At 31.3% G+C, this 24,857-nt stretch overlaps 1 protein-coding gene across 1 annotated transcript in view; it reads right to left on the bottom strand.

The window, feature by feature from the left end:
• OSTN (osteocrin) overlaps positions 1–24,203 on the bottom strand; it is a 40,271-nt gene extending 16,068 nt beyond the window's left edge. Inside the window, exons 1-3 of the mRNA XM_039850644.1 lie at positions 24,004–24,203; positions 12,593–12,691; positions 10,096–10,310 (exon numbers count right to left, since the gene is read on the bottom strand). Coding sequence (XP_039706578.1) covers positions 10,096–10,310; positions 12,593–12,691 — 314 coding nt within the window. The 5' untranslated portion in view covers positions 24,004–24,203. The remainder of the gene's footprint in view (positions 1–10,095; positions 10,311–12,592; positions 12,692–24,003) is intronic.
• Between the last annotated feature and the right edge of the window lie 654 nt (positions 24,204–24,857).

The raw sequence follows: 24,857 nt of genomic DNA, 5'->3' as shown, positions 1-24,857 counted from the left end.
CTGAAATATGGATGTTTTTCTAATAAAAATGACCGAAGGAATATTTATTATTTGAATGTGACCAGTAGAACAGTAATACTTGCTTTTACCTTTATCCAACAAATAGGAAACAACAACGCCTACTGAATAGGTTTGAATGCATGTGTGTGGGCATAAAGTTATTTTCTGATTATGTCCTATGGAGTCTTCCTTCTGTTTCAATTTAGTGGTTATGATAACAATGTTATGGTGCAAAGTGTTTATTGACCTGAATCTATAGAACATGTATATTTGTGCTGAATATCTTCATTGAACTTTCTAGATATACTCCACCTTTTCCCATCCTACTTTCAGTCCTAAACTGTCTGGATCACGGAAAAGTTCTTGCGCTTTCTGGCTTTGATTTGGGGAAGGCAATGGGTAGCCTTGACAGGAAAGACTAAGAGGAGAGAGGAAGTAAGGCCAGGATAATTTTCCCCCTGGCTCCCTCTTTGCAAGATCACTTTCTTCTGCTCCATTCAAGGCGTCTGACTCTTTGGACTAGGCTTTTAGGCTATTGCACCATCCATTATGATTTACCCAGTTTTCTACAAATAGTCTTGCTGTGAACAAACACTTCTTAAATATTTCTGTTTCTTGCAGGACCACTGATTGATACAATGACATTATCTGCTTATAGATCTCAAAATATTAATGGGAGAATTAAAGCAGTAATAGTTGTGAAAATGTTTATAATAATTAAGTTCAAATACAGAGTTTTATTACTGTTATTGTTTTTGCAAGGTATTTTCAATATTGTGTGAAGTGAAGGAAAACATTCTTTAGAAAAATTCCAGGCAAATCATCAACACCTTCTAATATTAAAGGGTTATTCAGGGAGTAAATACTATTTTGCCAGGTAGAGCTATTTCTTTTTATCTGCATAAATGGGATGACCATTCATTAACTTCAGGTTTTAATTAAGAAAATATTTGGGACTTTGAAGCATAGTTGAGTTACCTTTGTCCTGAGAATTAAGTAATTTTGCACATCTATCTGAAATTGAAATTAGTAAATGTTAAATATAATATAAAATAGAAAACAATAGATGGTTCTTTGCTTTAATTTAAAATGATCTGGCATAGACCTTGCCTTATTTAACTTTTTTTTATTTTTATTTTTCCCCAGCTGTTCTTTCCTTCTTCCATTTTCATCACTTACAGACCTTTTCAAAAGCAGAGTTTAAATTTTTCTCTTCTGCATATTTTTTAGTAATTGAAAATAAAATAATGCATTTCATATGTTTGAGACTCAGGGTTTTAAAATCAGGAGCCATGTACAACTGTAATTCAGGGATCTATAAATGTGGGTGGGAAAATGTTACATCCTTAGTTTTATTACCCTCTAAGTAAAATATAGCATTTGCTTCAATTATGAATGTAGACAACAAATCATAATAGTATTAGCAGTAACTAGACCTTCATCACGAATGAAAATCACAGATACATTCAGATCACATTTTAGTCGTAGATACTTTGAAATTGTTTTTATGTTCAGCACTACTTGAAAATGTTTTTGGATCCATCTTTTAGATCTTGTTATTTTATGTATTAATACAGAAACATGTATGTTGTCATATTATAAATTAATTTTTAAATATTTTGATAATTCTGTTTTTATATATTGGTAAACTTTGGACTTTTATGGTTTTAACCATTTAAAAATAATATTCCGAAAAGAGATCCATAGGTTTCACCAAGTGCCAAAGTGGCCTATGACACCCAAAAAAGCTTTGAATCTCTGGATAAAGTGATGGATGAGATCTTTAGGGCTACAATATAGAAACTGAATTTCAGACCTATAACCTTCTCCTGCTGAATGTGGGAAGATACAACATGCATGACTGAGAAGGAGGAAAATTAATGGCATATACATGAAAACCATAGGTGTTTATAAGCATCAAAGAGTTTGTGTACATTCATGTATATTAAAGTAACAAGGTATATTCTGGCTTTGTAAAACATTCAAAAATAGATAAGGAAGGAGTAAAGCTAACTGGACGAAAGGGCCAAAGCCATTATCTCATGTAATGTAATAAAAGAGCAGTAAATAACCTTGGGTACAGCTCTCTAAAGCAAAAGTACTATAATTTTTATGAACCTCCTTTTTACAAAAGAGTTGCAAAACTTTAAACTGTACATTCTTGCTACTAAATATGTGAAAAATTTCATTTTAGTCCTGTAACTTTATTATATATTTAAATAATCTGAAAAATCTTTGTAACAGATGATAGAAAAATTCAACCTTAAGTCTTGTTCGAGTTACCATTATAATTTGCAAGACATCTAAAATTATTTTTCTATTAAAATTCAAAACATGTATAGAAATATTTTATGTGATTGCTATTACTTATCTCCCATTGTTTTCCAATATATAGATTCAATATTTGCTTTAAGACCAAGAATAGGATTTCCTATATAAAAAAAATGAATCCTGAAGAAAAATCTCATAGGATATGCCTTTGGAATTTAATTCGAAGGAGTGAAACACCAGCTATGAAAAATAAAAATTAAAAAGATATAAATTACATGTAAATAAGAAAATTGTTCATTTGTATACATCATCTTAAATAAATCCTAAATAAAATAATATTGAAATTAGAGGTCACAGAGTAAAATGAACCGAGTCTCTTTTCTAGTTGCAGTCATGAAGCAAAATAAAGAATGTAGATTAGAGAAAATCTTCAATTTGTCAAGCTCATGGGTAAACTGTGGAAATGCATTAGCTCTCCTTATTACCTCCATCCTTTTGGAAGTAGTTGGAGGCGAAGGGAAAGGTAGAGAAAAATATTATTTTTGCAATTCTATGTTATAGGTAGTGCTGAGTTCTTCGTTGGGAGACATATAATGACTTGCTTTTTTTTTTTCTTGTATTGCTGGCAGTAATTGGGGATCATTATCTAGAGCCATCATTTCATTAGGGTTTGCAAAATAGAGATATTCTAGTTCTAGCATCCCATCTTCACTTATTAGCTGGAATAATTCTACCTCATGTACTGATTCTATCATTTCTTTATTGTTTTAGCTATAACAATTCTATAAAGAGAAAATACCACCTCATCTACTGTTAGCTATTTAATGATGTAGTTAGCAAAAGAAAAGCTTAATGTTCTGTTTATTTACAAGAATTCAAAACAATGAGTCGATAACTAGCATTCACCAAAGATGATCAATTAGTTTTAAATATTATTTAAAATTCAGATATTGAAACAGATTTGATGAATTATAGTTAATGTGTTTATTGATGCTTAGATTGTCATACTTCTACCAGTGGCAACCTCCTCTAATTGGCTCTTGAGTCCTTTGACCTGACCTTAATTACAGTGAGCTTCTCAGCCATCAGATTTGACAAGATATTTAAGCTCAATTTGTACATTTTCTGCCCCATATCTTTTTTGGAAGATCTCTGTTTCTTTAAGTGAGAAATGATATTGGGAAACATCAATCTGGGCACTAAACTTGTTGATTGCCCCTGAATGGTGATTGTTTTGCAGAATTTTTAATTGATGGACTAAATTATGAACTCATGCTGATAGTAATTCAGAAGCATGGACACTTTGAAATCATGGGATATTTAAGTACCGAGAATTTTTATTTTTTTAACATGTCCAGTTTACAACTTTATCTCATTTTTAATCCATGTTGTGAATCTCAGTTCTTATTAGCATCAGGAGTGACAGAATTAGAATAAAAAAAATAAATACTTAATTTCTTTTCTCACAAAACATAATCAACAATCTCAGAATAGCAATACCAATAGTATCACTACCAATATCATTTGTCAAAATAATTTTAAGATTTATTTCTTTTATGTTTCATATATTTCACTAGATATACACAGTCAAATTATTTTATTTCATCACTTGGAATAAATCTTAATTGTACAGTAATGCCATCAATTAGAATATATACTTAAGTTGTATTGTTTCAATTGTATTTTAATACTTAGGTATTTTTTTTAATATTACACGTAAAATATTTAAATGGTTCCAAAGACAATACAAGTTATATTTAAATAAGTCTAGCTTTTATTTTCAATCTTTTTACCTCTTTTAATTTCATTATAGACAACCACTTAAAAAAATTGTATATTTATTTATCTTTATTTTTTAATCTAAGAATTTTTGCATTTGTATTATTATTTTATACAGTAATATACTATACTCACATTTATCCTTCTCGATGTTACTAATTAACATCATAAATCTCACTCTGTACTAGTATATATAGATATCCTTCATTCTTTTTTTTCAGTTTCATGCAGCTGCATCTATTGTGTGTCAGTTTATTCAACCAATCTCCTTTTGATTAACATTTGTGTATTTTATTGTTACAAATAGTTCTAAGATGAATAGCCTTATGCACACTTTTTCTGTTACACATTTTTTGCTAGTGAGATTTTTAGAGGCAGGAAGGCTAAGCTAAAGGATAAGTGCATATGTTATATTGCTGGAGAGTGCAACATTCACCTCAATATGGGTTCTATTTTACATTCTAATCAGCAACGTATGGGAGTGACTTTTCCTTACAGTCTCACTAATTATTTTTTCATTTTTATGGAGTTTTGCCATTTTAACTTGTAAAAAATAGTATATCAGTGAAGTTTAATGTACTTTTTTTCCTCATTATGAGAATGGTTGGCATCTTCACACAGTTAAGAATCATTTGCATTTTTTTCCATAAACTATTTTTTACTCCATTTTTTTGTAGCTTTGTTCTTTTTCTTCTCTATTTTTAAAAGTTCTTTATGTTTTAAAGATTAACACTTTGTCTTTAATACAAGTTGAGGAGATTTTTCCAATTTGTTCTTTTTTCTTATTACTTTATGGTATCTTTTGACATGGAAATTTTAAAACAATATGTAATCAAATTTATTTATTTTTCTTTATTTTTTCTGAATTTTTCTGGTATTTGCATCAATTTGGAAGATTTTAACTATTCTTTCTCTGTACCAATGTTTTCTTCTAGTACCTATGTGAATTATCTGTTTTTTTCCCTTAGAATTCTGATCCATTTTGAATTTATCATAAATGTATAGCTCAAGACCAGACCGATTTTATTATTTTTTTTGCCATATCACAAATCACTTATTCAAAATCTAACCTTTTGCTCATGAATATGAGGTGCTCCTTTTTTAATATCTTGAAGTTATATATATAATTGAGTTTATTTCTTGAATTTCCATTCTGTTTTATTTTTGGTTTATTCATTATGCTATTGAAAGAAAGGAAAATTAAATATTTTGAAATATGTGGTACGACTTTTCCTTCTTTTTTCAGGGTTTTCCTGGCTATGCTAGTTTTCATTTCTTTCAAATGGTTTTTATGATAACTTCTTTAGCACTAAAAAAACCTGATGGTATATTTGATTGGCATTGTTTGTAATTTAACTTAGGAACAGCTGTTATCTTTCTGTTCTTGAGTCTTTTGATGCAAGATCATAGTATGTGTCTCCATTTGTACAAAACTACTTTTTGTATTTCAGCATTATTTTTATAGTTTTTCTCATGTTTGTTGGACATTCTCTATTAGTTTTATGTCTTTATGCAATTGCAAATGAGGTTTTCTATCTTCTATTTGATTTCTGTTTATATAGAAGGGGTATTAGCTTTATATGGTTATGCACTTCATGCTTTTATCCAAACAGTTTTGCTGTCTTTGTTTTTCCATTGATTATATTGGTTTTCCAACTTATAATTTGTAAACATAGTTTTATATTTTTTCCAATTCTTATGTCTCAAAATATTTTTTGTTTTCTATATGCATTTCTAAAATATGGTGGAAATAATGGGTATTTTTTGTTTGTTTGTTTCTCATTTTAGTAAAGTTTCCAGTATATTTCATCATTAAGTAAAATATTGACTTGTGGGTTGAGGTACACACACACACACACACACCATGTTAAGAAATTATCTGTCAATTCTTATTTTATTCACTTTTTAAAAATATACGAATAAATATTAGACTTTGTAAAATATCTTTTCTGCCATCTGTGGATATGATCACATGCTTTTTCTCCTTTGCTCTATTAATATGATGGATTACATTAAAAGAACTCCTTCTGAACACACTTTCCTGGAATAAACTTTACTGATTAAGACATGTTATATTTTTAAAGTGTTGCTGTATTGTGCTTGCTAACATCTTATCTATGATTTGTGCTTTGATATTAATATATGAGATAGGTCTAAAGTTTCCTTATTAAAATGTAATGTTTGTGATTTGGGGATTAAAATTACATTTGTTTCAGGAAATGAACTTGGAAAGTTTACTTTTTATTGTACTCTAAGAGTTAACATAATATTGAGATTATCTGAAAACTTAAGATTTGGTAAAATTCTCCTGTGAAAATATCTAGATCTTGTATTTTCTCTAGACAGGCTCTAACAAAAATTTTCTGTGGTAATTAAACTGTGTTTTTGGGGGGGTTGGTGTTTGTAAATGATATTAAAAAAATATCCATTTTTTCTAGGTCTTCAATTTATTTACATAGAATTGAGCAAAGTAATTTCTTGTTCTCTAAATTCTTCTGCTTTGATGGTTTATTATGATTATTTCCATCTTGTCATTTCTAATTTTGCAAATATGATTTCTACTTTTTTCTTAATTAGATTAGCTCATAGCTTGTCTTTTTGTTAGTTTAATAAAAACAGGTTTGCATTAATTTAGTATATTCTGTGTTTTGCTTTATAAACTTATTGATTTTGATTTTTTTCATTGTTAATTCCTGTCTCCTGCTTTTTTCAGCTTTTTTCTGGCTTACTTTACTGTTCTTTCAAGATTTTTGCTGTATAGTGTTTCCTTAATTTTTATTTTTATTACTATAATGATAATTTGAATCTGATATTTACTTTATCTATCTATAATATTACATTGTCTTTTTTGCTATTTTCAATAGGGTGTATAGATTATTTTGTATTACTCTTTGACTCCGCAGCTTATTTAATAAGATGGTTTATACTTCTAGGCAAAAGTGCCCTTTTTTTCTCTGGTTTTGTCATAAGTTCTAGTCTTAACTGCAGTTTAGTTAGTGAATGCATTTGGAATACATCTGTTCTTTAGAATTTCTTGAGAATGTTGGTCACCTCAGCTGTATATTTTCTGAATATTATATATGCACTTGAAAAAAAGTTATATTTTCTGTTATTGAGGTTCAGAGTTCCAAACAGATTTATAAGTTCTCTTTATGTTGTATATGTCTTCTGTAAGTTTTCAATATACAATTTGTCTTGGATTTGAAAACATGAACCAAAGTCACCTATTATTAACATGTGTTTTGTCTATTTCTTAGCATTCCCTGTGGTTTCTCTTTGATATACGTTAGTGCACTCTTTTTTATTTTTAATTTATGTTTTTTTATGTATAATTTGTCCATTATTTTATTGCCAACCTTTCTAAATCTCTTTATTTTTAATTGTGTCTCTTAAACACAGAAAACTGTTGGATTTTTCCTTTCTCAACAATCTGAAATATCTGTATTTTAATAGGTAAGTTACACCTATTTACATTTATTGATATGATCAATATTTTTGGAAGCAATCATATTTTAAAAGTTATATTTATATATGAGAGTCTTTTATATAAAGTTTTTCACTGTGTCCTATTTTTTTGTGCTCTCTTTATACAAGAGTTTTAATTTTTATTCTTATGGTTATTTTTGTAGTAATATTTTTACATAAAAACCATGCTCTTCCCTCTTTTTAGTTTTTGTTTTTTATTCTTTAGTAAAAGATTCGTTAAATTTTGTTGATAATTTTTTCTTTTCCTTCTCCATTTCCTCAAGCAACTAGTTGTTGTAATATTCTTTTATCCCAGTTAATAGCTATGAAATAATCGAAACCTCATTCTAAATTTTATATGCTCTCAATATTTTCCTTGAATCATTTGGTACTTCGATGTACCTATATTGTCAAATTGTATAACCATAAGACATGACATTCTTTTTCTTGCAGCTATCATTTCACTTTAATTCTAAAGTTAAGCTCACACCAATTCTTATGATGATATTTCTCCAGTCACCTGGGTTGCCTGAAGAAACTAAACTAGTAGCTTCCTCAAGAAGTTCTCATGAGCGAAATATTCCCTACTTTTTGCGGGCTTATAATAGTTTATTTTTAACCTTTAGAGGTAGAAACCTGTTCAAATGAATATTAAATGCTTGCCAATTTCCCTTTATGTCTTTCAAAATGAGCAATGTTAGATAGACTATAGCTCCTAATATAGTCTTTCTTTTTGACACTTCTTAATATGATGAAGCCTTAATGTAGACTATATTTATAATGCAGAGATTATAAATATAATATTTATGCAATACATATTTGACACATATGCTATGTATATTATTATAAATTCATGTATAACTATTTACATATAACACTTATGTATTGATTTTCAAATTATTTAGTAGTTGCAAGACCCAGAATTCAAAGAAGTAATACCTATTAGAAGGCACAATATTTTCATCACTTATCTTTTGTATCTCCATGACCTTTATAAATTACTTTTTAAACATATCTCATCTTGCTTTGTGTTATAATTTGTTATAAATATTTCTATGTTTCTTATTAGTTTGTGGTTTCTTTGAAAGCCGAAGACTACATTTTCCTTCTCTTTTCCACCCTAGCCCAATGCAGTGCCTAGAACATAAATGAAACTGATTTATATTTGTTTTATTAAAATAGGGTCTAAATTTCAAAATATAGGTGTGGATTATTTTTTTTTAAGTACAGGTGGTTAAATTATAGTTCTAAAGTGATGATTTTATTTTCTAGTGTAGATTTGAGAAACTTTTAGAACAGAAGTCTAGAAAATCGCGTCTTGTATGCTGAGAATCACTGAGCATACAAAGTCATAGAACCATGAACAAGCATGACAGGTCCTAGAACTCCAGGTCACCAGACACGGTTGGAACAAAGATTATGTAGATGAATGCATGAAGAAATGAGGTACCAGATTATGAAATACTTCATAGGATTTCACTAAGAAATTTGTTTTTATCTTGTAAGCAATGGGAACATTCCACAAAAAGGATTTTTGTGTTAGATGATCCCTCTGGTAGAAAATAAAGGATGTATTGATGGTAAACAGATGGTGATGGTGGTGGAATTGGAGATGAGGAAAAACTTGAAAAATAAAAAAATGTGAAAAAGACAATTTAGGCCAGAATTAAGAAAACCTAGGGGAAAAAATATTCTGTAGATATTTAACATATAAAACAAATAGGGTTTAGAGAATTTAGTGAAAAATAAAATGCTTAGCATGAACAAAAGGAATCCTGGTAAATTCCCCAAATTCCAGACTTTGGTAATTGAGTGGTCTTTTGTGCCATTGTTAATATGAAATCTATAGCATGAGGAACATCGAGGGGGCAGAAAATGAAGTGTTTGGAATGATTCTTTTAAAGTACTGACAGTTATTAATGATTAAAGGGAGATTTAATTGCTTTAATTCTGTTATGACAATCAATAGTTAAAAAGTACTCATTTAATTTTAATGAAGGTAAGTGACTATCTCCATTTTTACAGATAAATACACTAAGGATCATAGAGGATAAAATTCTTATAAAAGTTACACAGCTAGAAGTGATCAGAAATTTGACATAAGCATACTCGTTCTGATTCCAAGTTCTGCAAGAAATCACTACCTTTTGGTATAGGAGAGTTGAAATACTCCCATAATTTGAGAAGCTTTGTATGACGGATAAAAAGAAAAATGGTATTCAGGTTACCTCTAATAAACAGAAAACTCAATTGACCAGAACATTGATCTCATAGTTCACTTCTCAAACATTGTAGTGTCTTACAATAAGTATTTTACATCTGCATGCAATAGAATCTTCCTCAGAAAACAATATGACAAAAATATAAACACATGCATATTGTAGTAATCATTTTGCTCCCTAAACAATTATATCTGAAATCACATAATTAAACTCACAAATAAGCTGATACACTGTCAGATCTGTTTGCCTAAAAGGCTACAAGGTTTTCGTTGTATTTTTTATGTGGCATTCTCTGTTTCTGAACCCAATGTGGAAGAATTAGAAAATGAAAGTTTCCTTCTCCAAATGCTTCGCTTACCTCTGTTTGCCTTTGTGATCTACAGAGCCAGCTGAGAGCCTGTCCAGTGGAGAGCCGAAACCAGAGAAACTCCTTTTTTTCTTTGTTTCAATCACGTCATTCTCCAGAGACACAAGTTCATCAAGAAGCATAAGTTTTGCTGCCAGATCAGCAGCTGATTTCCCTTCCCTCGTTATGGGTGGTGACTGCACATCTCTGAGTCCAGAATCAAAAGCCTATCGGGCAGGAAAGGTGATTCCATTCATTAAGAAATAGAAACCTCAATTATCTGCCATCATCAATCTGCGTTTAGTTTTTGCTATGTTTAGCTGACATGCCTGTCATGGAGCTTGATTTCTTATGCAGCTACGATCCAGAAAGAAAGACTTTTGGGGACAAAAACAAAGGAGTCGAAGTATACCCAAAAGAAATTAAAGGAAAACCAAACCACTCAGAGAGCCTGTTTCTAAAGTTTAATATGTTAACTGATCATTCTTTCAGATTCTTTCCCAGTAACAACTGCATCCTTTCTTATTCCTATTACATTTTAGCTATATTTTTTTAGTCATTGAACTCATGACATTTTTCTTTGAATTTGATTGGTTACAATGTATTTATATTGCATATTAGATTGTGAGTAACTGGAGGGCAATGGCTCTCTCTAATTAGTCTTTTATTTCCTCTATTCAATGCCTATTCTAGTTATTTTGCTCATAATAATACATTTCTGATGAATATTTATTGAATTAATTTTGAAAAAAGCTTAACTCATTATTTTTTTCAACACTCATTCATTCCTTATTGATTCAAATCACTAAGCATACACTATGTACCAGGTTCTGCATTAGACCTAAGGGACACAAAAATGAACAAAATCCAGTTTCTGCCCTCAGGGAGCTTACCATCTTTATTTATGTGACCTATTAACAAGTATTAATGAGTATCTGCAATGAATTAGAGCTATCCATGACTTTATTGTCCCATGTAAAATCTCTTGTTGTTTACTTATCTGTTACACATATTGCCATTTTGTACCTCATCTAAGTTACAAAAGTATGTGTCCAGTTTGTGAAGTCTAGGCCCAATCGCAACATTTTTAAAATGCTCCTATTAATAATCTTGAGTCACTGTCTAGTCCAAGACATACCACTTCTTTTCCAACAGCCTGAGAATATTCCCCTATGGGAAGAAATTTGGCTCCAAGGATCTCTTGACTTTCCCCCTTTAATCACATTTTCCATGTGCCAAATTCTTGGTCTAGGCGAGGCTCTTTTTCATCACTTCCTGTCTTTTCTTCTTGAATGATTTCTTCCATTCTCTATATTTTCTCTAATAACACCAGAGTAGCATTTTCCAGCCTTTTCAGCACTGACTCCAGCAACTCTCATTAAAAATACTTACGGTCTGACACATAGATTCAAAGCTATTGGGCCTGCTGTTTCCTAAACCAATCAACTCTGCACTAAGTCTAATCAATTCTTTCTGGAAAACCTCTCTTGCCTCTGCTCTTTCTGATTCCATCAGTAGTAACTTATATCAGATACTCTTTATTGCTTAGTGTACACTCTTAATCACTTTATAACTTGCTTTTTTATTTTTTTATATCCCTCTCTTTTTTATTCTATCCTGAATATTTCCATGAAGTTAATTAACTCCAAACACCACTTTCATATAAAGAGAAAAATTAAAATATCTTCTAGCTCTTTGTTACTTACAGTGGAAAGTGCACAATATGGTTTCAAATTCCTCTTAAAATCTCAACTTCTACCACTTTCCTATATAAGACTGACAACTAGAAAGTGGAGAAGGGAAGAATGCTATGATCAGGAGAAAGAAGCTCTAAAGAGCAGGAGACAAACATAAAGGGCAAAGATAGGAGATTTTTACTATCCCTCAGAGCACCCTCCAAAAAATATGCTTTTATTCCTCCAATTAACATACACACAAAATATTTTGCTTCTTTTTAAAGCTATTCATAAACAAAAAGAAATCATAGAACTCATACAAAATTTGTACTTTGGCGAATGCATTTCAGACTATGTTATTTAAAAAGTACAAAAATATATATTTCTAATAAGATCATATAAATCAAATTAACTCATCTTTCTGTCAAGATGTTTTCACATTTCTTTACTTCTATACTCTTGTTATGGCAGGAAGAAAACAATAATAAAACTACTCAAATTTTGACATGTAAACAATTTCAAATTTTACATAAAACACTTCAACTATGTAATTAATTTAATTATAAATATGGCTGAAATGGAAATAAATATTCTCTTTTGATTTTTGTTCAAGGAATTCAAATCTTTGTTATTACTTCCAGTTTTTTAATATTTAGGTACTTGTTTTTCTCTGAATCCAAAGTGAAGACATGACACAGAAAAAATGCTGATTTCCTTGGTTTTGTGTTATCAAAGCATCTCCCTAATTGTCAGCAGCACCTGCTTCTGACATTAGTAGAAATAGTTTATGTTCATAAAAAATATATAAGTTCTCTTAGGGTAGTTTTCGTTACCTCTGTTGCTACATCCACTGAGAGCACTTTTCCTGAGCTCCACAGCATCAATGTCACAGCGAGGATAAAATGCGTACTTGCCAATCTCCAGTCCAGCATCTAAGGGTCACATAGATCAGGGTTACCATTTATTAGTTTGGCATATAAAAATAGAAATAAAACTCCTATAAAGCTTTGTATATGCAGGTGATAAACCAAATTATTCAGCTTCTACATGTTGGAGTGTACTTTTACAGAACTCAAGAAATAGTTAATAGAAGTTGTCAATCTCCCAGACTGAATTCTGTTAAGGCTTCATTTCCATGGAAATATAGATTGAGGTCGTATAGCTATAATCATAATTTAATTTAAAGTAACCCAAGTCTGAGAAATTTAGTTTGTGTAATTTTCTTCTTCATCTCATCCAGGGATTACAGCCTCAGTACCTATAGGGTACTGTGTAAAATTGGTTAGATATGAGAGAATAAGGCCTGCTGAGGTCTGTGGTGAACCAGAGAGAATGTACTGTGTCTAAAAGCATTTAAATTCTTAATGACTTAAATATATATGTATCTACTGCCAAAATGTTATTTGTATTTATATGAATTTCAAAAAAACAATTTTGGAGGAAATTAGAATTTCTGGGACAATACATATGTCATGCTACCATTTACCTAAATTGGAAATACACAAAGGAATTCCATGTATTTTGAAATACATATATATAATTAAAGTATAAATCAACGAAACTTGATTTATGACTATGATTGCCTCTGGGGAGAGTGGGAAGTAAATAAGATTATGAAAGAAACATAAGGGATTGAGTTTTTATCTATATTTAAGGAAGTATGTCAAAACATTAACATTTGTTAATTCTGTGTGGTAACCACAAATATGTCATTTATACATTTCTTTTTTTAACATTAAAAACCACTATACATCTTACTAAAACTTATCTATGGTCTATATCAGGCCTGCTGGCTGCCAGCTTGGCCACTCATAAGGCAGGCGGCACTGCCTGTCAGAAGGAAGGTCACAGGCTGTGAGTTACAACACAATGGGCTTCCTTCGCCATCTACTACGGCATCAAGAAGTCTCCCAGTTCATCTTTTATAAATGAAAAGTCTCAGTAAACTTTTATTTCCTTAAAAAAATCGTTTGGAAACCTTCTGGGAACACAAAGAAAGGGATGCTAAGATGGATCTAAAGAACAGGGTTTGTGTATCATTTTTGCTTTAGTATTTGTGTGACCTTGAGTGTGTATCATTTAACTTAAACTTTATTTTCCATTTTTGTGAAGTGAGCATTAATTCTCACTTCAGAAGAGCTTTGAGAGGGTATAACTGATTCATGTATAACCTGTTTATCTCATGTAGGATTTATAATTTGTAAGTGAAAGGATGTATATGAGGTGTATTTTTTTAGTAACTACATTCTCTTTAGTATAAGCCAAGATTTTCTTTATGTTGCTTTCTAAAAATAATATTGCTATGAAACCTCAGTGTAGATTTAATAATAAATGATATCTACTAGAATATAGACAAATATGTGTTTTCTATAAACAGAGTAGTATCTCTATTAACAATGTGTACTAAGACTTAAAATGGAGAAAAAATATTTTAGCATTGTCTATAACGTTTATGTGTCAAATATAATCTTAATTTTTATGTAATATAGTCTAAACTAGTTCTTCATTAGGTCACCAATTGATCTATTTTGGAATCTTGTTACATAATGTTAGTTACTAGCTGCTTCTCTATATTCTACCCTTTCTGGAAGGGGGCAGTAAATTCTCTGTGTTTTCTTCCTGACAAATTGATATCGAAGCTGAGTTTCTTTTTTTTTTTTTTTGTAAGTATCAAAAAACAATAAGTAATGATTATGTTTCTAAATTGAGACAGTAGAAAAATAACAAGAAAGAATGCAACATCATCCGGTGAAAATACCAATCCAAAACCGCATTAACTATTTCTTTAGAAAATAAGCCAAGGAACCATATTTTTTCCTTCTGATTTTGCTGACGTCTCATTGATTTTCCTCAACAAAAAGGAAGACATATTCAAAACATAACTGTATTTTAAAAGTTATCTCATATTTCTGGCATCTCTCCCTTTTTGAAAAAAATAGCTTTCTCATTCAGGCAAAGATAAACTACAATTGTGATGTTTTCCTTCCTCGTTTTTTATCATGTTAAAAACAGGTTACACAGTATGAAATTGCCCAATTTATAAGCCTTTCCATGTGGATTTCCCTTAACTATTTTTATGCACATTTTACTAACCAGGTTTCTCTTCATTTCTGGGATCTTATAAATGGCACAGGATGATGGATGTTTACAATATTGATGATTATGTCTGAAGCATATATTTTTGTGCTTGGGTGTATATAGGAAAAAAGTCATAATGTATCATCTTAAAGATAACCACATCCTGATTATTTGGATAGGGAGATGTAAAAATAAATGCTGAGTTTAAATACACACGTTTAATGGTTTAAAGCCATGCTTGTAGTCAGTTAACCAAAGGCCAAGTTCCTAAATATGGCATTTGGTACACTAATGAAAACAAACACCCTGGCACCTGCCATACAAAAGACATTTGATTAACTAGTTGAAACTTGATTGCTACAAAATTAGAAACAGAGGAAATTATAGGGATGGAAGGAAAAGACTGGGTTCAGCTCCATTTCCCTATTTTGTTGATAGTGGATAAATATAGCCCATGATTTAAAAATTCTGCTCAGCCCTATGTACACTCCAGATCACAGAAAGAACACTCAAAGGATGTTCATTGTGTATATACACCAAAGTGGAGGTGTTTGCAACTTTTTCAGTATATCAATAATTTTAATTGAGTAATTTTTAAATAATATTCCTTTAGGTAATGAGGAGCTTCAAAAGAGACAATCTTATGAGATCTGCCTCATGAGATTAGGTGTGTACTTCATTCGTTTTTAGCCAATTGGTCTACTATGTGCATGCATTTTCACTTTTTAAAGTAATACTGCTAAATAAACATACATATTACACTGTGTAACATCTTAACCTTTGTTTCAAAGACTTTTCCTGTTTAAGAATTTATTATATCCAGAAGAGATACTCCATTCTGTGGCCGAAGTGGCGGTGGAGAGAGCAAGGTGGGGAGGTGTGAAATTTATCATTTAAGTTTGGGGAACAACATATATAATATATTCCTTTAGAACACTGACAGTGCGTATTGACATAATAAATGCTCTGAAAATCCCATAGTAAAGTAACTGATTTAATTATATTTAAACGAATTAAATGAGAACTCTTTTGAAACAAAGAAAGATGTCTACATTATTGAGAATGAATACTGTGATAAATCATTGTTACTGTGACTAAAAATCTGTTAAGTAGGTTGGAGTAGAAAAAGAAAAGATTGAGAATCACTGATTTTTTAAAAAAAGAGCAAACCGGAATGAGAGGAGGTATTGGAATAAGATGAAGCTAAAAAAGAGAAACAATATTATCCAGTATCTGCTCTAATGCACGCTATAATAAAACTTTTAAATTATCCACCTTTGAGGGCTAATGTTGAAGGACAATAAACTATTCAGGTGATTAAGCACATTTTTCTTCAACAATATCTGACTTATAGATAGTAGACATAACCATTAGACACTTATAGGAAGACTGAGTTTAAGGGTAAATCTTGATAACTTGTGAGAATTTTTATTTATCCAAATTTATTGATTGGAAATATTCAAAATAGACTCTATTCAAACCTATTTTTTGACAAAAAATTAAAAGTAAAGACTTTAATTAAGATTAAGGACAAAGAATAAAGGATACTTTTTTTTTTTTTTCAAATCTTTTCTTCCCACTTTGACAGAGCATAGACACTTAAGTGAGATATAACATGTTATAAAGGATCCCTAGTTCGGACACTACGGAAGGACTATGTGTGCCTGACCGCAACATTGTCCACAGTCTTCTTTCTCTGAAAACAATGGTGTTCTTCTAGGCAAGAGGTGAGTCAGCTTGGCCCTTAAGGAAATCTGTAAAACAGAGTAAATTCTTCAGCATGCCCTTTACCCTGCCCCATAAGTTATAGTCGCTCAGGCCTGTTTTTTAATAGAGAAAAGCATTAGGAATAGTAGATAACAGAGTGACTATACTTTTTTATTTTTAGAAAGGGCCTACAAGGTATACAAAGTTTGTGTGGCTCTCTATAAGAGAGATTTGAACTAGGATTTGTGAGACTCAGATTCTGCCTGGGGTTTGTGACTATTTCACTGTATGACCTTAGGCAAACTTACCTCTGCAGATCATATAAAATGGGGCTGGTCTAACTGACCTTTAAAGTTGCTTCTAGCTTTTTAACCCTCTGTTTGTGAAGATGGCTCTTTTCTGTTGAAAGTGCAGGCACTGTAGGTGATGATAATAGTTGGTGAACGTTTAGCTAGGAAAACCTTTCTGCCATCCCTCAAATCAGCAGAGTCTATGTGTAAGAGTGCATCTGGGTTTTGACATAAACATGTTCCTCTTGAATTTTCTAGCTGAAAAGAGAAGACCTCTAAATCTTTAATTGTAAAATATCACTTATGATAAGATATCCCATTTTATGAATGTATTTTAAGAAAGAAAAAACACTACCAATTAAATTATGATATGCTATCAAGTGTAAGAACCATTCTAATTTTAGAAATGTTAAATGTGCATCAGAATAGTTGAAATATGATATATTTATTTTCAAATGTTTAATTTTTTTTTTACCTTTCTTCGTCATCATGTTAAAGCCACTTTGCTCAATTCCCCCATAATTACGAAACAAAAATTATTAGAACTGAGGTTACAGATGTCATAGCATGAAGTTATATCTCTCAAAGAAAGAATGGTGCAATATTTAAGAATGGTACAATATTTAACTTATTATCAGATAAAAAAATTTTTAATTACTTAATTAATATTAAAAAAATGTAAAGATTTGATTGAGTTCCTATTCCCCTGCATTTAGAATTAATAGTCTAAAAGATTAGCATTTGGATAAATCACAAATCTTAGTAGATACTAAAATTAGTAGATACAAAAATAGGAATTTATGAATAACAGGAATTTTCAGATATCTGAAACCACCACCAATATCTCATATACACCTAGATATGCACATGTGATTTACACATAATGTTACTACAAAAATCTTCTTTAGATGAACTAATAACTACTTGAAAAATGAAAAAGTCAGTGAATAGTAGTCAGCATATTATTTCTTTGATGGTGAGGAAAAAATTCAAAGTTGAGTTGAAAGATAGGAATAAGTGTCCTTGCTGGGCTATTTATTGGCCTGGTAACCTTGAACAAGATGCATAAACTGTCAAAATTATCTAATTAAACTCACTTTATGAATTCACAAAATTTTAATTAATTTTACTTAATTTAAAATTATGTAATTAATTTACAAATAGCACAAATCATTATGGATTTGGTTTAGGTTTGCCAAATAAGAGCAATAAATGTAATTTTATATATAATATTTACTAAAAATGTATAAAGATATGCATTCATCTGTGTAAAAACACTGCATCATTTTTTTTTTGTTATTATTATATCATAGGTAAAAACTTCTCAGTGGGAACTCTAAATTGTTCATGAAAACATTTTGTAACCTATAAGGTAACGTGGAAAGATTAATGACATGATATAAAAGTAATTATTACTGAGCTGAAGGCAAGCCTTTGAAGCCGAATCCTTCAAGGGAACGTAAAGCTTGTACTCAAAAACCACCTAGGGAATTTGGAGCCATTCATAGAGACAATCTGCAATACTTATGGTAAACAACCAAGAAGATACATTACAATTTGACGTTATACAGATAATCCTGATATTTCAACGAATGACATTTAAACAGGATGTTAAAACTGTTACCAGTTTTCTTTGATGAGCAAAGCAACCAGGTACTTGAGACCCTTGCCTGCTGGAAAGCAGAGGCGAGGGATTTGTGGTCTCTTCTTTATTGGTGCTGCAATTCCACAACTTTGGTGAAATCGGCTCCACAAACAAGAGAACTGAGTGCGGCTATGGCACTTAGAACTTTAGAAGTGGGAAATTAGTTTCCGATCCTTATAAACTCACATAAGAAATTTTAAATCACTGAGGATTTTATCCAAGAGCAATTGAATTACAACTTGTAGCTCTTTCACTAACATACACATCACCTACACCATCCTCACAAAAATACATCTGAGAAATACTCATGGTGCTTAGCCATTTAAAATTCTCTTTGTAAAATTTGGTATTTTCAATAAATTGTGTGATGGGCATTCTGCTTTATGTTTTGAGTATGATCCTGAAAGAAAGGTGCAAATTGGGACTGATAAATTTAACATTCCCTGTTTTTTTTTTTTTAATTAAAATATCAGGAAAGTGTTCTTTCCCATTTGTCTTTACTCTTCAATCGCCAGTAGTGAATTTTCCAAAGTCAAAAAAACAAAATAGAAGAGCCAGAACAACAACTTACATTTTCAGACACTCAGTTTCATGTTCCTTCAAGTATAATCTATTTGTGAAAGTATAAAACATTTTTTTCATTTCCAAAACAAATTGCTTATAACGTAAAATGTTTATGGATGAGATGTTCTTAATGTGGAAGACACCTGCATTTTAAAATGACTTTCCTCGAATGGTGCAAATCAGGGGAAATGCTAATTTCCTAGTATATACGTGTTAACTGATTTTATTCTATTTGGCACTATTTTCACTCTTTTTCAAACATTATTGCTTTTCAAAATTGTAAAATTTTGTTTTCAAATATCTCTATTTTTTTCTATTTGGAATTTCCAATCATACTATTGGTATCTTGCTAGCAAAAATGTAAGAAGGCGGAAACCTACAATGGCACTTTATAGGAAGATCTCATTATTTTAAAAAGCCCAGGTATGTACATTTAACAAAGCATTTAGTTGTCAGTGTAAACTCCTTGAAGGTAGGAACTATATTCACCGTCGTATCTCAGCACCCAACAGAATACCTGATATAGAGCGAACATTATGTGTTGAATGAATTCATGACACAGCCTTATGTGGTGTGAACAAGAATGCAGGTCACATATTGATATTCCAGTTTTATTGGCATGGGAACTAAGGCTTGGAGAAGAGGAGAGATTTGCTCGTTTTACACCAACAGTAGTATGTGATAAAGTTCATGCCCAAATCACAGTATTTCTGTTAATGTTTTACAGCACAGATTCTTATTTTAATAAAAGGGACATGCATCAATATTATCCAATAATTATCTCAGTGGAGTTTAAGATTTCTTCTTATCAAACGTTAATTTGTGCTTAAATCCCTGAATTATGTTTCTTTATATAAAACGATGCCACCTAGAAATTAAAGAGAACTTCATGTATGATTGAAATAAAAACAAGTGGTAAGGGCATTGGTTGTTTAACTGTAAGGATTAATAAGGGGAAAAACATGAATCTTTAAAACTATGGATAAGAAAAAGCTGGAACAATTGCACATGAACATGCTGCTTGGCCTTTTGATATATGGGCAATTTTTATGTGGTATAAAAAGGCTTCCAAAGGGTAAAGTGCAGTTAAATAAAGCATAGATAAGCCTCAGGATAATGTGGAATATCACCGTCCCCTTCACCTTTTTTTATTTGTACTTATATTAATATGTAATAAAATATTGACTTATATTTTAATTATACTAAGCTAGCCAATAAAATTGATCAAGTGATATTTTCTAAAATGTAAATGGAGGGCTAAAAATATAAATTTTATAATGATGACAGAATGTATTTATTAAGTATACACTGTATATTAGGTACCAGGGATGTAAAAGTGAATAAGACACTCTCCCTGTCCTCCAGTGGCTCACAGCCTGGTGGAGATGGAAGCCCCTTAACCATTGCTCTGCCAGGAAATTCCTCCTCCAACAGCAGACTCTTCCTGGAATGTTTCCGTTTCCTTCAAGTACAGTTTTTATAGATAATTTTTTTTAGTTTGCCAGTGCTTTATCATTCGGAAATTCATCTATTTTCTTTCATCCTAAGTCATGTTAGATCTATATGAAAAATATTATAGTTCATTTTTTTAAATAGATGAACTAACACAATCTGGTTTGTTTTGAAACCCTGGTCTCCTAACTTCTGGTATTGTATGAATATTTTCTAATACAGCAAAGTGAATTAGTAGAATTAGGTTGGTTGGCATTTAAGTTACAGAGATTTGGGTATGATTCCTGATAAGCATGTTACTTAGCCTCTCTGGTTTAATGTCGTTATCAGGAAAATAGGCAAAGACTTAGTTTGTAGATTTATTATGAGGATTAGAAATAATATAGGTAAAGTGACTGGCACAAAGTAGTTATCCAAGAAATAATAGCCTGGTATATCATCCTGAAATAGCCTTCTAAATATGGCACATTTTGAAATATTTCTTTCTACTTTTTTAATAAAAAAACCTTTTTTATACTTGTTTATTTTAGGGAATAAAATTAGTTCTTGGAATCGAGATTTATAGCAGAATAATATAAAATAAAATATAATAAAGAAAGTAATATTGAGTGGGGGAAGGAGGTTTCACTAAAGAGGGTTATACGTGGCAATCACTCTAACATATGATGTTATAGTATATTATGCATTATCATTAATTTCAGCCATAATATTTCTATGAAAATACTAGCATACAACTATAGAGACTATCATAATGGGAAGAAAACAAAGAGAAGAAATCTAAGTTATTCTCAAAACAATTATTCTTCAAGCTTTAATTATATTTTAAAAAGTGATTTTTAGTTGAATTTTAATATAATTTTGTATAAAGTATATTTTTGTTTCATTATTCATAAGATATCTTTATTGACTTCATTTTTAAAAAGTCACTAATTATGTTGTTAGCATCACGATTTTCACATAGTTTTTATATTATCGACAGTATAGAATAGTCAGGTTTGCATCGTGGAAGCAGAGCCACCATGGGTGTGATGGAAATTAAGGACCTTGTTACAGGAGGTAGACTTTACACAAATAAGGGAGCATCTGGAAAGGGACGGGCTGCGGAGGAGGTAGAGGAAGAGAAGACATTATTTTCTAATCCTCTTAGAGTTCTGGTGTGGATGCACAAGTCAGAGCGTGAAGGAAAATGCCACCATCACCATGAGGCACCCGGGATGCCCATGGGAAGCTACAGCTGTGACTTGATGGATCAGTAGCCCAGCTGTGGTGGACTAGATGATATTTTTAAAGTGACTTTTTAGAGTCTTATGTGTCATTGGAATATAAAATTTTGGGAAGGGGGAGCTCATTAGAAATTGTCAAGTTTATATCTTTAATAGACGAAAGAGTGAGTCTCAGAGACAATTAAATTGCTCAAAAGAGAGGAAATGAAGGGGAGATAAAAAATGGATGAAGAGGAGAAGAGAGTAGCGGAAGGCATGGCAGAGGAGTTGTTTCCAAAGGGAGCGGGAGCTTGGTGCTGAGACCTGAGCTGATGGGGAATCAGTAAGGAAAGGGTAAGGCTGGGCAACAGCCAGTTCAAACCAACCAAGGCACCAAGCAATTACTGGCAAGTGATGCTAATTACTGCTGCAGAGAGGTACCCTGAGAATTATTTGGAAAAGGGAGGGAAGGGCTCAGCTAAGAATGCTTCTAATCAGAGAGATCTTTAGGTACATGTGAGTTGGCCTGGATAGAGATGTGTCTAGGGCAAGGTGAGAAATTGTGGCTCACCTTTTGTACCCCCGCAGACCCCAGTTTTGCTGAGGGGAGAAGGAATCCCCAGGAGCCTAAGCAAAAGCTGCTGAAGTCAGGACTAAGATTAGAAGTCTGGTTTCCTAATTCCAAAGCTTATGTTCCTTCAATGGTACCGTTGAATCTAAGCAAAAGTTGTCTGATGGGTAGGGATCACAGAAGATGAAATATTGGCAAGGAGGTCAAATTAGATGATGTCTAAAGATTAGCCCCAAGGTTCTCTTATATGGGGTGCTCATTTTGTAATATAGGGAAAGCTGCTGATACGGGAGCTTCCCCAGGTCCCCAGTGTCCTCGGCACTTTTAGTTCTTTCTCTTTCAATAATGACAGAATATCATTGAGCCCTATTCTCTGTGCTTAAGGCTTGCCTGAAGCACAACTACATAATGCATAACTACATAGTGAGAGAGTTCAGGCAATATTTTGAGATTGCTTACTTTGAGTTCTATTGCTTTAAGACAAGCTCAATTAATCTAATTTTATTATACAAAACGTTTGAACATTGAAAATATTTGAACAATAAGTTAAAATTACAGCCCTCAGGTCCCCAGACCTACTCTACTAAACATCTGTTTCTGTACTGCCTGTGATTCATTATAGAAGAATCAATTCAAAACTCTGAGAAATAAGGGAAAGAAAACAAACATCGACCTTAAATACCTTAAATATCTTATTGAATGAGGCTACAATATAATTCGCTTAAAAAAAGGAGAATTGAATTCATATCTACAGGAAGCTCTCCTTTGAAAAGTTCTATGATTGCTGAAGGGTAATACCAAAGTAAAGAAAAGATACAAAATGTGCCTGTTTTTGAGACCATTAAATATAATACTATCAATTCTACAGCTTATGTGGGCATTAAAATAATCATAAATCATTGTTAAAATTGTTTAATTTATGAAAGGAAAGCTCAGAAACAAATAATCATATTTCTAAATCTATACTCTATTATTGTAATTCGTAGGAGCAATCGTTTGCATTACTAGAACTGAATTTATTGAGTGCATATTATTTCCATAGAACAAAGCCTGAAACAAAATTTTAAATTTGTTTCTAAACAGAACTTGAATGTATATTTCGGATTGCTTCTCAAGTCAATCATTGAACAGCAAAAACAATGCAAATACTAAAGAATAGACATGATCTAAGTCTACTTTAAACTATTATTAATATTATACATGCATATTTGAGTTTTATAAGAAGAAAAACAGGATCTTTTAGATTTAAAGAATATAGAATTTTACTAATTTACGGATGTTTCTTTGGCTCCAATTTTGAGAGAAATAAAGATAAGAGAAAAACTTTCTTTTCTACCTAGGTTTTTAAAAGTAGGTCTCTTTTGTATATTTAAAAATTTCCTAACACAGAACATCTTTGATAGAAGTAAAATTAATACTATTAACATACATATAGAATCATTATCTTGAGTTCCTTTTCTCTTTGTTTTGAAATAGAAAATAAAAGCAAAAAAAATAATGTAATAAATATTAAATGCCTGAGCAAACAATTAGCTCCACCCAGAGTATGCATTACAAAATGATCTTAGATTTTCTACTACTCATTTAAGAGATGGAAATATTATCTCCTAAAAAACATTTCTAATTTTGACAAAATCAAGATATGTTCAAAACATTTAAAAAGTATGTAAAAATTTAAAAAATAGTTAAAAGGAAAAAAACCCTAAATCTTTATCACTTTTTATATTTAACTTACCTTGTAAAAAATCAGGAGATTCTAACTTTAAAGTCCTGTCTGTAGTTTCTCCCAAACTCAGCCCTGATGGTGAGTTTTCTCTCTGAGTTTTTATAGTCTCAGTTAAACACCCCTTACTCCAATCCCTGACTTTGCTTTCTCTTACATCATTTCTACAGATTTTCCACTGAACATTTCTCCAAACCTCTCTTCAATCACTCTCTCTCTCTCTCTCTCCTTTTCTCTCTCCCTCCCTCTCCTAGTAGTTCTCTTTGTATTTATTATATCTATTACTTTGATTATGGCATTTAAGAAGCAACGGGTTTGGTCTCTGGAAAATTTAAGTATACATTTAGTATTGTGTTCAGCCTTAGACCCATCACTTCTTCCTGAGGTTTTAGTCCAGCTCTGATCATTACAAATCATATTTGGGAAATAAAATGCACTAAGATTTATTAAAAACAAAAAACAAAAAAAAACCTCTAGGGTATTTCAAAGTAAAATTTAGGGAGATCATAATCAGAAATTCAAATTGATTTATTGGTGTATATTTTGGACCCCTAAATTAAATGAACTTCTGTGGAAATGGTGAGTAGTTTTCAGCCTCAGTCAGGTGAACAGCGCTGTATCAGTGAAAGTGACAGCTACTTCGTAATTAACATTGCTATACTGGGAAGGCTGTCACTAACAAACCTATAAATACTAAACTGTGACATGTGGGCTATAAATGCAGACGTTGTAATCATTCTTATCTTGTTCTTGTTCTCCAGTATTTTAATTTCATTTTAACCAAAATATTCCTGCCTCTGTCTGAAATTTTCCTTCAATCCTATTTTCTACTAATCATGTTTGCAACCTTATATACACAAATTGTA

The sequence above is a fragment of the Pteropus medius genome, unplaced genomic scaffold (genome assembly GCF_902729225.1).
Source record: "Pteropus medius unplaced genomic scaffold, Ma_sr-lr_union100, whole genome shotgun sequence".
NCBI lineage: Eukaryota > Metazoa > Chordata > Mammalia > Chiroptera > Pteropodidae > Pteropus > Pteropus medius.
The sequence above is the reverse complement of the archived record's forward strand: the minus strand, read 5'-3'. Positions and strand labels throughout refer to the sequence as shown.